This window comes from Histomonas meleagridis, assembly GCF_020186115.1.
Source record: "Histomonas meleagridis strain 2922-C6/04-10x chromosome Unknown contig_14, whole genome shotgun sequence".
Taxonomy (NCBI): domain Eukaryota; phylum Parabasalia; order Tritrichomonadida; family Dientamoebidae; genus Histomonas; species Histomonas meleagridis.
In genome coordinates, this window is record NW_027150770.1 from 449,066 (window position 1) to 462,631 (window position 13,566).

Below are 13,566 nucleotides of genomic sequence, written 5' to 3' on the forward strand. Positions count from 1 at the left end.
GATGAATGCTTAACATCAAATTTTACTGTTGATTTTATGAAAATTAAAGAGAAATTAGATTCTGCATTGATTGATCCGATTAACATAATTTCTCAAATTGTATCCGAAACTTCAGATAATGGTAAATGGGTAAGTGATGTAGAAGCAATAAAATTTTCTGCTCTGAGAAAACTTGGTGAATTAATAATGAAAAGAAAACTAAGTGGAGAAAATCAAAATGAGTTTTCAAGAATGAAAGCTGAAATCCAAAAATTGAAAGAGCGTATCAGTGAAATAGAAAATGAGGAAATTCAAAATTCAGAACAAAATCAACGAAAGGCCAATGATTTAATGAATGAAATTAAGTCGCTCACCGAAGAAAAACTAAAGATGGAATCACAAATTAACAATTTAGAAAAGAATAACCAAACACTTCAAGAAGAATTAAATACAAAAAATCGAATAATTCAAAAAATTGAAGAAATAAACAAAAATAACGAAGAAAAAATAAAAGAAACAGAAAACAGAATCAAAGAAAATGAAGAAAAAATACAAAAATTGGAAGAAGCAAACAAATCAAAGGATGATAAGATAAAGGAAATGGAAAATAAAACCAAATTAAATGAAGAAAAAATAATAAAAATTGAAGAAGAAAAGAAATCGCTTGAACAAATGTATCAGTCAAAAGAAGAAAAGATAAAAGAAATCGAAAATCAGAATAAAGAAAATGAAGAGAAAATCATTAAAATTGAAGAAGAGAACAAAATGAAAGATGAAAAGATAAAAGAAATTGAAAGTAAAAATAAAGAAAATGAAGAAAAGATAATTAAAATTGAAGAAGAAAAGAAGTCACTTGAAGAGGTAAATAAGTCAAAAGAAGAAGAAATCCATGCACTTAATGAAGAGAATAAAATGAAAGAAGAAAAGATAATTAAGATTGAAGAAGAGAAGAAATCACTTGAAGAACTTAATATGTCAAAAGATGAAAAAATAAAAGAAATTGAGGAAGAGAACAAAATGAAAGATGAAAAGATAACCAAAATAGAGAATAAAAACAAAGAAAATGAAGAGAAAATCATTAAAATTGAGGAAGAGAACAAAATGAAAGATGAAAAGATAAAAGAAATTGAAAATAAAAATAAAGAAAAGGAAGAGAAAATCATTAAAATCGAAGAAGAAAAGAAGACACTTGAAGAGGTAAATCAATCAAAAGATGAAAAGATACAAAAAATTGAAGAAGAGAACAAAATGAAAGATGAAAAGATAAAAGAAATTGAAAATAAAAATAAAGAAAAGGAAGAGAAAATCATTAAAATCGAAGAAGAAAAGAATACACTTGAAGAGGTAAATCAATCAAAAGATGAAAAGATAAAAAGAATTGAAGAAGAGAACAAAATGAAAGATGAAAAGATAAAAGAAATTGAAAATCAGAATAAAGAAAGTGAAGAAAAGATAATTAAAATTGAAGAAGAAAAGAAGACACTTGAAGAAGTTAATAAGTCAAAAGATGAAAAGTTATCAGAAATTGAGAAAGAGAAAAATTCACTTAAAGAAAAGATTAATGCAAATGAAGAAATGATGTCAATCATTAAAGCAGATAATAATACAATCGAAAAGAAAATTTTGTCAATTGAAGAAGAAAAGAGATCTCTTCAAGAAAGGAACAGACAAAACGAAGAAAAGATAATAGAAATGGAGGAAAAGAACAAAGAAAATGAAGAAAAAATCACAAAAATTGAAGAAGAGAATAAATTAAAAGAAGAGAAAATATCTGAAATGGAAAACAAGAACAAGCAAAACGAAGAAAACATACACAAACTTAATGAAGAGAAGAAGTCACTTGAAGAATTAAATAAAGCAAAAGAAGAGAAAATATCGAAAATGGAAGAAAAGAACAAAACAAATGAAGAAAGAATCAAAGAAATGGAAAAAGAAAACAAAAAGAATGAAGAAAGCATCCAAACGCTTAATGAAGAGAAGAAGGCACTTGAAGAATTAAATAAAGCAAAAGAAGAGAAAATATCGGAAATGGAAGAAGAGAATAAAACAAATGAAGAAAGAATCAAAGAAATGGAAAATAGGAACAAAGAAAACGAAGAAAAAATACAAATACTTAATGAAGAGAAGAAGTCACTTGAAGAATTAAATAAAGCAAAGGAAGAGAAAATCCAAACGCTTGAAAAAGAAAACAAATTAAAGGAAGAAAAGAATTTGATACTTGAAGAAGAGAATAAATCAAATGAAAACAAAATAAAGGAAATTGAAGAAGACAACAAGCAAAAAGATGAAAAGATAAAAGAAATCGAAAATAAGAATAAAGAAAATGAAGAGAAAATATTAAAAATGTCCGCAAACATAAAATCGAATGAAGAGAAAATCCAAAAAATCGAAAAAGATAACAAAATAAAAGAAGAAAATATTTCAAAGCTTGAAGAATTAAAGAAATCGAATGAAGAGAAAATCCAAAAAATCGAAAAAGAAAACGAAACGCTCGAAGAAGACAACAAACACAAAGAAGAAAAGATAAAAGCGAATGAAGCAGAGAACGAAACATATCGAAGCAAACTTCAGTCAACAGAAAATTTACTTGTTCATAGTAATGACATCATACGAAATGCACAAAACGCATTTCAGACAATTTATAATTTATTTGATTTCAAAGAAAATCAAAATAATTTATCTCCGAACATTTCAACGGCAGATATTAATTCGAATTTAAATAGTTTCATTACTTTTGCTGATAAACAATTTACAAATTATCGTAATACAATTAATGAATATAAAATTAAAGAACAGAAACTTAAAGAAATTAACAAAAATAACGAAAATAAAATGCAGAAATTAAATGAAAATATATCTAAACAATTGTTACAAGTTAATGAATTACAAAATGATATTAAAATTCGTGATCAAAAACTTGATGAAGCAATGAAAAGTATCGAAAAACATAAAAAACTTGAAGCCAAAGCAATGCAAGTAGCTAAGAAATGTAAGTCTTTAGATGCATCACTTTCTCATCTAAACAAAATCGATCAAGACACAGTAAATTTAATTATTAAAGCATTTCCAACGCTTAAATCCAATTATTCAAATGATTTGCCGCTGAACAAATTAATTGAATTGTTTATAAATCAAATCGTTTCAAATTTCAATACAAAATTCACTTCACATTTCACTTCTCTAAACGAATTCGTTCAACAATTCAATAGCAAATATGACGTTTTCATATCACAATTCACTGAATTTAAATCAAAATTTGAACAATTTCTCAGCAATTTTAATGATATAATTAATTCTTATAATGATACATTACAAATAGTTTTCCCACAATATCCAACAGTATCAACAAATATAGATTCTAAAGCAATACATAGAAAAATAATTAAATTACAAGCAATACTTTTATCAACATTTCAGTTAATACCAAATATCACTGTTCCACATAAGCTTCAAATTTATAATTCTGCGCTTGGATTACGCAAATGTCTTTTATCAAATAAAGTCGATAATAACGAACTTTTTAAGGACATAAGCGTAACAGAACTTAAAAATACAAATGGGAAACATTGCGGAAGAATATACGAACTGGAAAAAGCAAATAAAGAAATGATGCAATCATTATATGAGTCAATGCCACTTAAAGATATTGCAAAAATGCTTTGCGAAATGTTAGAAATAGAAAGCGTTGAAAATGCTGACGAAAAGAAAATTGTTGAATTGTTAGCAATGATAAAAGAAAAGGTTGAAGAAGCGGAAGGAGTTAAGAAAAGGTTTGCTGCATACAAAGAAGTCGTAAATGCATTGTTACAAGGAATTGGAAACAAGGCGCCGCCAAATATTATGCCAATAATCAAAAAATTGCATAATGCAAAAGTGTAAATTTTAATAAATATATTTGAATAGATAACCGTCTGAAGTTTTACTTTTTGTGTTTTATCGGTACAGTTGTATGTAAACTTTAGAAAGTTACTTCACTTTATGAAAATAAAATTAAAAATTTACCTCAAAAATGCACAATTTAATGCATATTGCATAAATTATTGTATGCACTAAGATAAAGATTTGCTTGTTATTCATATAATGGAACTTCTACAGTCACACATTTAATGCGCGTCTATAATCAGATCAATTTCAAAAATTCGCTTTTAGCGCCATATGAGAAAACTTTATGATGAACCGAATTCACGATATGAAAATATTGAATATTCGAATTATGAAAATGATGGCATTTTATATGATAAAAATATTACGCAAATTATTAGTTATCCGAATGGGAAAAGTAAAACATTTTACAATTCCTATTTCAGTTACTTATATGTTTTTTCAAGTTGCATTAATTTAGAAACAATTTTCATTGTTGAAAATGCTCATTCTATTAATTCATGTGCATTTGTTAATTGTACATCACTTAAATGTCGATTTTATATATTATAATTATACAATTATATATTATCCAGAATATTTTACTTATATATTTCTTAAATTGAAGATGTAATAATAAACGCCGATGATAATAATACATTAATTATCATTATAATTGTTATTGTAATTGTAATAATTATTGTATATGATGATAATGATAATTTTTATGATTAAATATCAAAATAAGAAGCGAAAACAAAATGAAGAAGAAATGAATATTTCAGATGAAATCGACAATACTTTTTCAGTTGGGATTAATAATTCAAATATTGAAGAAGATCCATTTGCAGACGATTTCAAAGAAGAAAAATTTATAAGTCAGATACAAGTAAACACATTTTAAAAAAAATAAAATTATTATTTTTATTTATTTATTAAATCAATATAAATCATTCATGAATCACAAGTAAATGTTTAAAATATTCAAATATGTAGGTGTTCTTTATTACGAGCACCAGTAGGAAAACATGCACAGAATGCTCGCTTTCGTGATTCATCATGGAAGAAAGCTTGGAAATTTGATTGAGAAAAAATAAATAGAAACAAATAAAACATATATTTATGAACAAATTACTCTTCTGCCATAACAAACATTGGTGGGACTGATATTGATTTGGGCTCATAGAATCCGGTAACGTGTATTGAACAATTGCCTACAACATTTAATAACAAATCTGTTCCTCTAGTTATGTGAATACTCAGTGGATTTGATGTGCGTTGTAGATCCAAATAACAAAGAGGAATCTTTTTTTTATCAACTTTCAAAAATAATCTTGCCGATTGATTTTGTTCAGCCTTTGGATCAATGATAGCATTTGTTATCGAAAGTTCCTCTAGCACTAAGGCTCTATAATCGAATCCAGGTTCGACAATTATCCCAAAGAACGTTGGGAGGTCTTTGGACATTGCCACTTTTTAATCCGATTTTTTAAAGGGAAAATGATCGTTAATTTTTTGCTGTCACTTTTGCTCAACTTGGCACCTGCTTTATAATGAATATAATATCATTTGTTTGATTAAAAAAATGAATCAATTTCTTATCTATCATTTATTATTCACCTGAAATTCTTCAGATAAAAATTGTTATTTTTTTTAAATCCATATCATATGGATTCTTCTGAGTGGTTATAATCCCAAATTTATGAATTCATTATAATTTTCAAATCATTGAAGATTTTTGATAACATTATCTAAATATTCTACATAAGCTTCAAGCTATTCGGTGTTTAGTCCTAAATCCATTCGGTGTTTTATTATTTTTAATTATATTCACACATTTATAATTCCATTCGATGTTTTGTTATTTTTAATATTATTCACACAGTTCTAATTCCATTCAATGTTTTGTTATTTTTAATATTATTCAACACAGTTCTAATTCCATTCAATGTTTTGTTATTTTTACATTCAGCACAGCTCCAACAGAGGTTATCCATGTTTTCTTTAATTAACTATTTATACTTTCATTTATTTTTGTTTGCTTTTTCCCTTCTTGTCCTGCTTCGTGTTGCTGTCCATGTGTGTGTTGAGCTGCTTCTTGAACTCTATTTGCTCTGTGTTTTGTGTAGCCAAGCACATGTCGTAGAACTGCATTATCAAGTCCTGCGTCTTCTGATACTTTTCGAACTTTGCTGGCGCCAACTTGATCAAACAAGCGATTGATCCCACTGCCGGTAATGTTGCCTGCACTACTTTCGCGCGAAGTGCTGCCGAGTTACATCCCCATAACCTGATTAAGAAATGCATAAACTGTCTAATGACTGCAGGGTCATCACTATTTGCCAAAGTCAAAAACAATTTTTGGATTTGTTCATATGAAAACAATTTCATTCCGCATTGTAAGAAGTCGACCATTGAATTCATCAATTTCCATGACATAAAGAATTCTTTATTTGATGATTTATCCAAATTGGAAATCAACTTATTCATGAAATTAATATTTTCGATAATAGTTAAATTACAACCCTCAACTTTAGAGAACGGTAGCAGCGCCGATAGAACCTGTATTTGGGGCGCCCTAGAATCCGTTATCTTCTGTGCTATCGTTGTCAGTTTATTTTGATAATTTGCAGCTGAGAAATTTGATATTAAAGAAGGGTTACATAATAATTTTGCAGCTTGTTGGAACATATTTGAAAAGTTCGATAAGTCAGCATGATCAAATATTGGTAAAAGCAAGAAACCGTTTAAGCACAATTTACATTCATTTAAATGTCCTGCCAAAATTTGTAATAACAAAGAACAAAACATATTCATGAATTGGGTAAAGTTATTATCGATGTATATATTCGATGATAATATTATCGACGATATGACTGAACCTTTTCCGTTATATATGAATCGTAATAAAAATCGTCGGCCTAAATCATAATTAGAAATTATATTCGCGCGCTTAAAGAAATCTTTTCCGATTAATGAACATATTAAACTTCGCGTCTTAATCTCTGCTATCATTCCCATTAACCTTGAGTTAGTACTTTTGGTATTAGATTCAAGTGATTTCCATAACTTATTACGTCGTTCCGGGATTTGTTTAACAACATTCGAATCAAGTTCTCGACAATATTGCATGATTAAGTCAAAGAATAATGTGTCCATTAAATCTTTTTGGAACTCTAAAATAGTCGAAAATAAATACAATTGCGATAACGATATGTCAAAGTTTGACGCATTTGATGGCTTAATCAAAGTAATTCGTGGTTCTGGTAATACTAATAATTGTTCTGTTAATGAATATAATGAATCTAAATTTTCTGGAGTCTTAATATAATTAAATAAATCAAGACTAAAATTGGGTGTCATTAAATGTGGTAAAATAATGGAAAAGCGTGCAAATTGTAATGGCGATAATTTAATGAGAGATAACGCAACAAATAATTTCTTAACAGTAAGATAATGTTGTAAAAATTCCATAATGGTCGAATAAATTGGATGTTGACGTCGTCGTTTCGTTATTGATGAGCGTAAAGATGAATGCTCGTCAGAACCGTCGGAAACCGCCTTAACGTTCTCCGGTGGAGAATCTTCAATTTTCTTCGGAACGGACATTGGCTGATCTTCAAGAACATCAACCGCTAATGGTGAGGTTGAGTTTTGTAATAACGATTGACCAAGTTTGGAGGAAGATGATGTTGATCGTGGGATTTGACCAAATACTGAATTAGAACGAGAACTAAGATGTGAACTCGACTTACGTTTAACAGAACGTGAACGAATACGATTGGCTTGGTTGGCTGCTATTTGGAAAGATTCTTGATCAAACCCAACATTTAAAAGATCGAGAATTTGATTCATCCCTGAATGCTCATGTTTGGCAAAGACCTCTAAAATACGTTTCTCTGCTCGGTCATCAAGAGGTACAGTCTTACTACAAACTAATGGAGTATCAGAATAAATTGCTCTCATATGACACCCATAATATTTGAAGTCAAGAAGAAACTCTGTTTGGTCAAAGCCAACTACAATACAATTGTCAGGTACAGATGTCATTCGATATCCAGATGGATAATTTGATAGCTTTTTAAGACTTGAGGCTTCTTCCTCAGTGCCACTAAACGCTAATCCTTTGGCCCATGAAAAGTCGTGCGTCTCTAGTTTTTCTTTTGGTTTTGCTTGCATTTTATATATTGGTGAATTTGGAATTAAATCTACTTTGATGTCTAAAGCTTTGGGACGAAGAGGAATTTTAAGGCCTTCGGCGCAAACATTTCTCCAGTTTTTATAAGCTTCTTCAAAGTCCTGGAATTTATCATATAAAAACGGATATGGTTCACGTGGAAGAAGTTGAGATTGCCATTGAGGTTCTTTTGTGACTTGATGTTTAAAATTGAGTACGTCTCTATTTGGATATTGAACTGGAAATGTATCTTCATCTCTAAAATCATATCCACTAAAAATTATTTTGTCCATTACTACATAGTTAATAGGCGTTGGCGGCATTTTCCTTGGGTTAAATCCTCTGTATTGATGTGATCCAACTTTTACATGATATGGTTTTTGAGGTATACGTAAATCCGCAACAATTGGAGTAGCTAAGTAGAATCCACTTACTAACTTCTTTGTTTGTTGTTTCCATTCACGACATTCTGAATAATAATTACTTTTAGTTGTAACATTTTCTGGCAAAGGAAAAGTTTGAGGAGAAATTTCTAACTCCTCTTGTTTTCCTGTTTTTGCTTTTACAGGTCTGTATAGTTTATCATAAATTCTTTTTTTGGAATCAAGAAAAACGGGTTCTGTGGTCCTATTAGGTTTTGTAGGGCTCTTGGGAGACGAAAGGGTATTGTTTTTTGATTTGTTAATTGATGAATTTTGTGTAACCTTCATCAACAATCAGTCTTCCTTTTGATCGGTTTGTTCCTTGAATTTTTTAATGATCTAACGGTTTGTTCTCTGGTTTTAAATTCAAAATGTTGACAGTTCTGAAAAAAATAAAAAAACAAAGAAATTTGTCACAACTCGAAAAGGACTTTAAGTTCTTTCTTGTTTACGAGTAGTGTTAAGTCATAAGAATTACGCCATTCAAATGTTTTTCGATAGTGAAAGTTATTAATCATTAATAATATATTTTTAAACTGTTGTCTTCTGGCTTACAAATATTGATCACTAACTTACCAAGGAGGGCTCATATAAGTTGACCAATAACAAATCTGAATTACAACCTGATAATATCAGATTTAATATTTGAAAAAGAAATTTGAATAAAGCATTTCACCTTCCATAATTTGGTTCAAAATAAGGTAATAACATCGTTTAACATTAAGAATCGAAGAATTATCTCATCAAATCGGTGTTAACGGTCGCCATCAGTAAATTAATTTGTTTCATTCTTCTTCGAGTTTTTACTTTAGCACACTCTAAAAATTAAAATTAAAGTTCTATTTTATTAAATATTGTTAGTGTTTTCTTTCTCTCTTCCATTGATAAGAAACATTTCCCTCATCATCCTCATATGTGGTATGTTCGCCATCTTTAAGGTCTTTTTGTAACTGCATTTCATCATATACTTCTTGAAGCTGATTAACAATTTTTTCTCTTTGTGCAATTTCTTTTTTCAGTTCTCTGATTTCAGGAGTAGGTTCCTCTGCTGCTTCTTCTTGTTCCTCCTTTTCTTTGGCGGCTAAAGCTTCTTCAATTGTTGCAAAAAATCGAGTTGGTTTGGGTTTTGGAGGAGGAATCATTTGTTTTAACTCTTCAAGTTTTTTACGGTGAATCTGCAGTTTCATCTGAATATAGTTTTGATCACGTGTTTCTAGTAAAAGACGTTGCTCTTTATTAAAGTGACTTAATGGTTTTGATTTTGTTTCTAATTTTTTCTTTTTCGAATCAGTAATCATTGAAAAATAAAATTCATCAGGATTTCTTTGTGCTGCCTCTCTTTTCATTTGATGAATAAAATTATCTTTTTCATGTTGATATTTAGCTCTTATTACATAATCTTTCTTTTTTTCAAGGAACCCAAGGTGGGCGCGTGAGCTGGGTTGTTGACGCTCTCTTTTTTTCTTTTGATATGGAAACTTCCATTTATTGGAGTTCATATTTGATTTGACAAACTCTGTTAGGATCTTCTTTTTTAACGTTTTCTATGTAAATCATTTAAAACGCATAATGCCTGTAAAAAGAAGCAAGAAAAACAATAATACTAAATCATCAAATTATTATCTTGAAACTCTTTGCGAGCTTCAAAAAATTATATTTAATTTATCTCAAGAAAATTTTGAATTATCAATTGAACAAACAATGAAGTTATTTGATATTAATTTTCCTAATTCATGTAATTTAGTTATTTGTAATTTAGCTTATTATGCATTTTTTTCACACAAAGAAATAAATAATTTATATATTAAATATTTAGAAAAAATTCAAACAAAAGAAGAAGAAATCTATAAAAATAAATCTAAAGTTTTTAACATTTTTTATAATTGTATATCTAAAACACTCACACAAGAATCATTATATTTAATTGAGAAAATGATTGTAGAAAATTTAATTGATGAAAATATAGTTGAAAATTTAGTTGAAAATGTTCAACCACTTTATTTTATTCATCGACAAAAAGAAAAAGAAATTAAAAATATCATTAAAACAAATAAACCTCATTTCATCAATATAATGCATTATATAAATAATCATGAAGAGCTTAAACAAAATGATTGGGAACTTCATAAGAAATTAATTAAAAAAGGACGTAATCCGAATGAAATTGCGAAAATAATTCGAAATGATGAAATCGAAAAACTTCAAGAAATATCATCACAAGCAAATTTTGATTTTAATCAAATAATTCAATTATCTCTTTATGAAAAATGTTCATTTATTAATCATGAAAATGTTACAATAATTGATTATGCAGCATTTTTTTCAGCAGTCAAATGTTTTAAATATTTAATTATAAATGGTGCAAATGTTTTTAACACAGGTAAATATGCTGTTGCAGGCGGAAATATTGAAATCGTTCATTTATGTGAACAAAATCATTCTTCATTTGAAGGCACATACGAAGCAGCAATTGAATTTCATCAAAATGATATCTTTAAATATCTTTATGAAAATAATTCCGAAAAAGTTAAAACATTAGAAGAAAATAATTTTCCAATTACTGGTAACTCATCAATTAATTTCAATAGTTTTAATAATATAAATTTATGTTCAACTTCTGGTAAAAAAAAGGGACAAAAATATTTAAATATTTTAGGACATTTTTGTATTTTGTATCATAATTATGAAATTTTATCATATTTAATTGAAAAAAGAATGAAAAGCAATGAAAAGATGATTTATGAAATTGCATCGCTTGGAAATTTATATCTTATTAAATATTTTAATGAATTTCCTGATAAAATTTTGTTTCATGCTATAGAATCAGGAAATGATGAGCTTGAGAAATTTATTTTAGAAAGAAAAGTAATTAATATCAATCTTAAAAACAAGATTTTTTTGATTTATTTTTTGTTTTAATTTAATGTTTGGAAATTATTTATATTATTTCAACCTGCACTTATAATTGAAACTGTTAAAGAACATGTAGAAATGGTTAAATTAATACTAGAACAAAAAGGAATTAATGTAAATGTTGATGATATTTAATTATTTTATTTAATATTTGGTTTAATAACTTTTGGTATCAATATATTATTCGGAATTTATTTAAATCATTTTCAACAGCACTTATGTATGCATCTGGAAATGGCAACATGGAAATCGCTAAATTACTTCTTAAAAAAAGAGGAATTGATGTTAATGCTAAAGACATTTATTTATTTTATTTGATATTTATATTAATAATTTGATATTTCAATCTAATATTTGGAAATTATTTTAATTACTTAGAACAGCACTTATATTTGCATCTAAAGATGGTAAAAATGAAATAGTTAAATTACTTCTCGAACAAAAAAGAATTGATGTCAATTTAAAAGAAAAAAATTTTTTAATTAATTTCTGATTTATATAAAAAATTTAAAATATCAAAATAATATTTGGAAATTATTTAAAATATTTACGACAGCACTTATGTATGCATCTGAAAATGGTAATATTGATATCGTTAAAATACTTATTGAACAAGAAGGAATTGATATTAATGCTAAAAGCATGTGTTTATTTTATATAAAATTTGTTTTAATAATTTTTAATTTCAAAATAATATTTGGGAATTATTTAAATTGATTCAAACAGCACTTATGCTTGCATCTTCAAATGGTCATATAGAAATAGTCAAATTAATTCTTGAGCAAAACGAAATTGATATTAATGATAAAGATATTTGTTTGTTATATTTAATATTTATTTTAATAATTTTTTATTTCAAAATAATATTTGGAAATTATTTATTATATTTCAAACAGTACTTATGCTTGCTTCTTTAAATGAGCATTCAGAAATAGTTAAATTTCTTCTTGAACAAGAAGGAATTGATATTAATTCTGCGAATATTTCTATATTGTATTTAATATTTATTTTAACAATTTAATAACTTAAAACAATTTTTGGAAATTATTTATTATATTTCAAACTGCACTTATGTATGGATCTGAAAAAGGTTATAAAGAAGTTATCAAATTACTTCTTGAGCAAGAAGGAATTGATATCAATGCTAAAGAATATTTTTACTTTTTCTATTTAGGATTTGTTTTTATGATTTTATATTTCAAAACAAGATTTGGAAATTATTTGAAGCATTCCAAACAGCATTAATGTTTGCAACTTTAAATGAGCATATAGAAATAGTTAAATTACTTCTTGAACAAAAAGAAATTGATGTTAATGCTAAAAGCATTTGTTTGTTTTATTTAAAATTTATTACAATAATTTTTTATATCAAAATAATATTTGGAATTTTTTTATATTATTTTTTACAGCACTTATTTGTGCTGTTATAAAAGAAAATATAATAATAGTTAATTTACTTCTTAAACATGAAGAAATTGATATAAATGCCAAAGATGTTTACTTACCATATTTAATATTTGTTTTAATAATTTCCTATTTCAAATGAATATATGGAAATTATTTAAAATATTTAAAACAGCACTTATGATTGCATCTGATGAAGGTAATACAGAAATAGTTAAATTACTTCTTGAACAAAAAGGAATTGATATTAATGCTAAAAATATTTGATTGTTTTAATTAATATTTATTTTGTTAATATGATATTTCAAAAATAATATATGGAAATTATTGAAAGTATTTGATACATCACTTATTAAAGCAACTAAAAAAGGTAATAGAAATATCGTTAAATTACTTCTTGAACAAAAAGGACTTGATATTAATGCTAAAAATATATATTTGTTATATTTAAATTTTGTCTTAATAATTTAATATCTCGAAATAATATTTGGAAATTATTAATAATATTTATGTCATCACTCGCTATTGCATATGAAAAATCTTTTGGTGATATAGTTGATCTCCTTCTTGCACAAAATGGGATTGATACAAATGTCAAAAAAATAAGATAAGGAAAACATACAAAAAGTGAATAAACATGTAAACTATTAAAAAATAAAACCAACAATTTTTTGGAAATTTTATGGATTTTTTTCATTTAATTGGAATTTTCATAATTAATATATCTAAATAATAATTATTTATTATAAAGAGAAAATATTAACTAAATTATGTGATTTTAACAATATAATTATTTTTCCATCTATAATT

The 13,566-nt window shown here is 26.7% G+C and overlaps 4 protein-coding genes across 4 annotated transcripts; 1 reads left to right on the forward strand and 3 right to left on the reverse strand.

The window, feature by feature from the left end:
- Positions 1 to 651: 651 nt before the first annotated feature.
- GO595_001463 (myosin light chain kinase 2, skeletal/cardiac muscle) lies at positions 652 to 3,858 on the forward strand (the record flags this gene model as incomplete). The annotated part of the gene is made up of 2 exons (XM_067914264.1): positions 652 to 2,568; positions 3,427 to 3,858. The coding sequence occupies 2 exons, from the start codon at positions 652 to 654 to the stop codon at positions 3,856 to 3,858; spliced, it is 2,349 nt and encodes a 782-aa protein (XP_067778455.1).
- A 1,113-nt stretch (positions 3,859 to 4,971) lies between these two features.
- Positions 4,972 to 5,307, reverse strand: GO595_001464 (46 kDa FK506-binding nuclear protein; the record flags this gene model as incomplete). Its single annotated transcript, XM_067914265.1, has 1 exon — positions 4,972 to 5,307. The coding sequence occupies one exon, from the start codon at positions 5,305 to 5,307 to the stop codon at positions 4,972 to 4,974; it is 336 nt and encodes a 111-aa protein (XP_067778456.1).
- Positions 5,308 to 5,868: 561 nt separating this feature from the next.
- On the reverse strand, positions 5,869 to 8,727 carry GO595_001465 (uncharacterized protein; the record flags this gene model as incomplete). Its single annotated transcript, XM_067914266.1, has 1 exon — positions 5,869 to 8,727. One exon carries the CDS (start codon positions 8,725 to 8,727, stop codon positions 5,869 to 5,871), a length of 2,859 nt encoding a protein of 952 aa, XP_067778457.1.
- Positions 8,728 to 9,296: 569 nt separating this feature from the next.
- GO595_001466 (Utp11 protein) lies at positions 9,297 to 9,626 on the reverse strand (the record flags this gene model as incomplete). The annotated part of the gene is made up of 1 exon (XM_067914267.1): positions 9,297 to 9,626. The coding sequence occupies one exon, from the start codon at positions 9,624 to 9,626 to the stop codon at positions 9,297 to 9,299; it is 330 nt and encodes a 109-aa protein (XP_067778458.1).
- Positions 9,627 to 13,566: the final 3,940 nt, after the last annotated feature.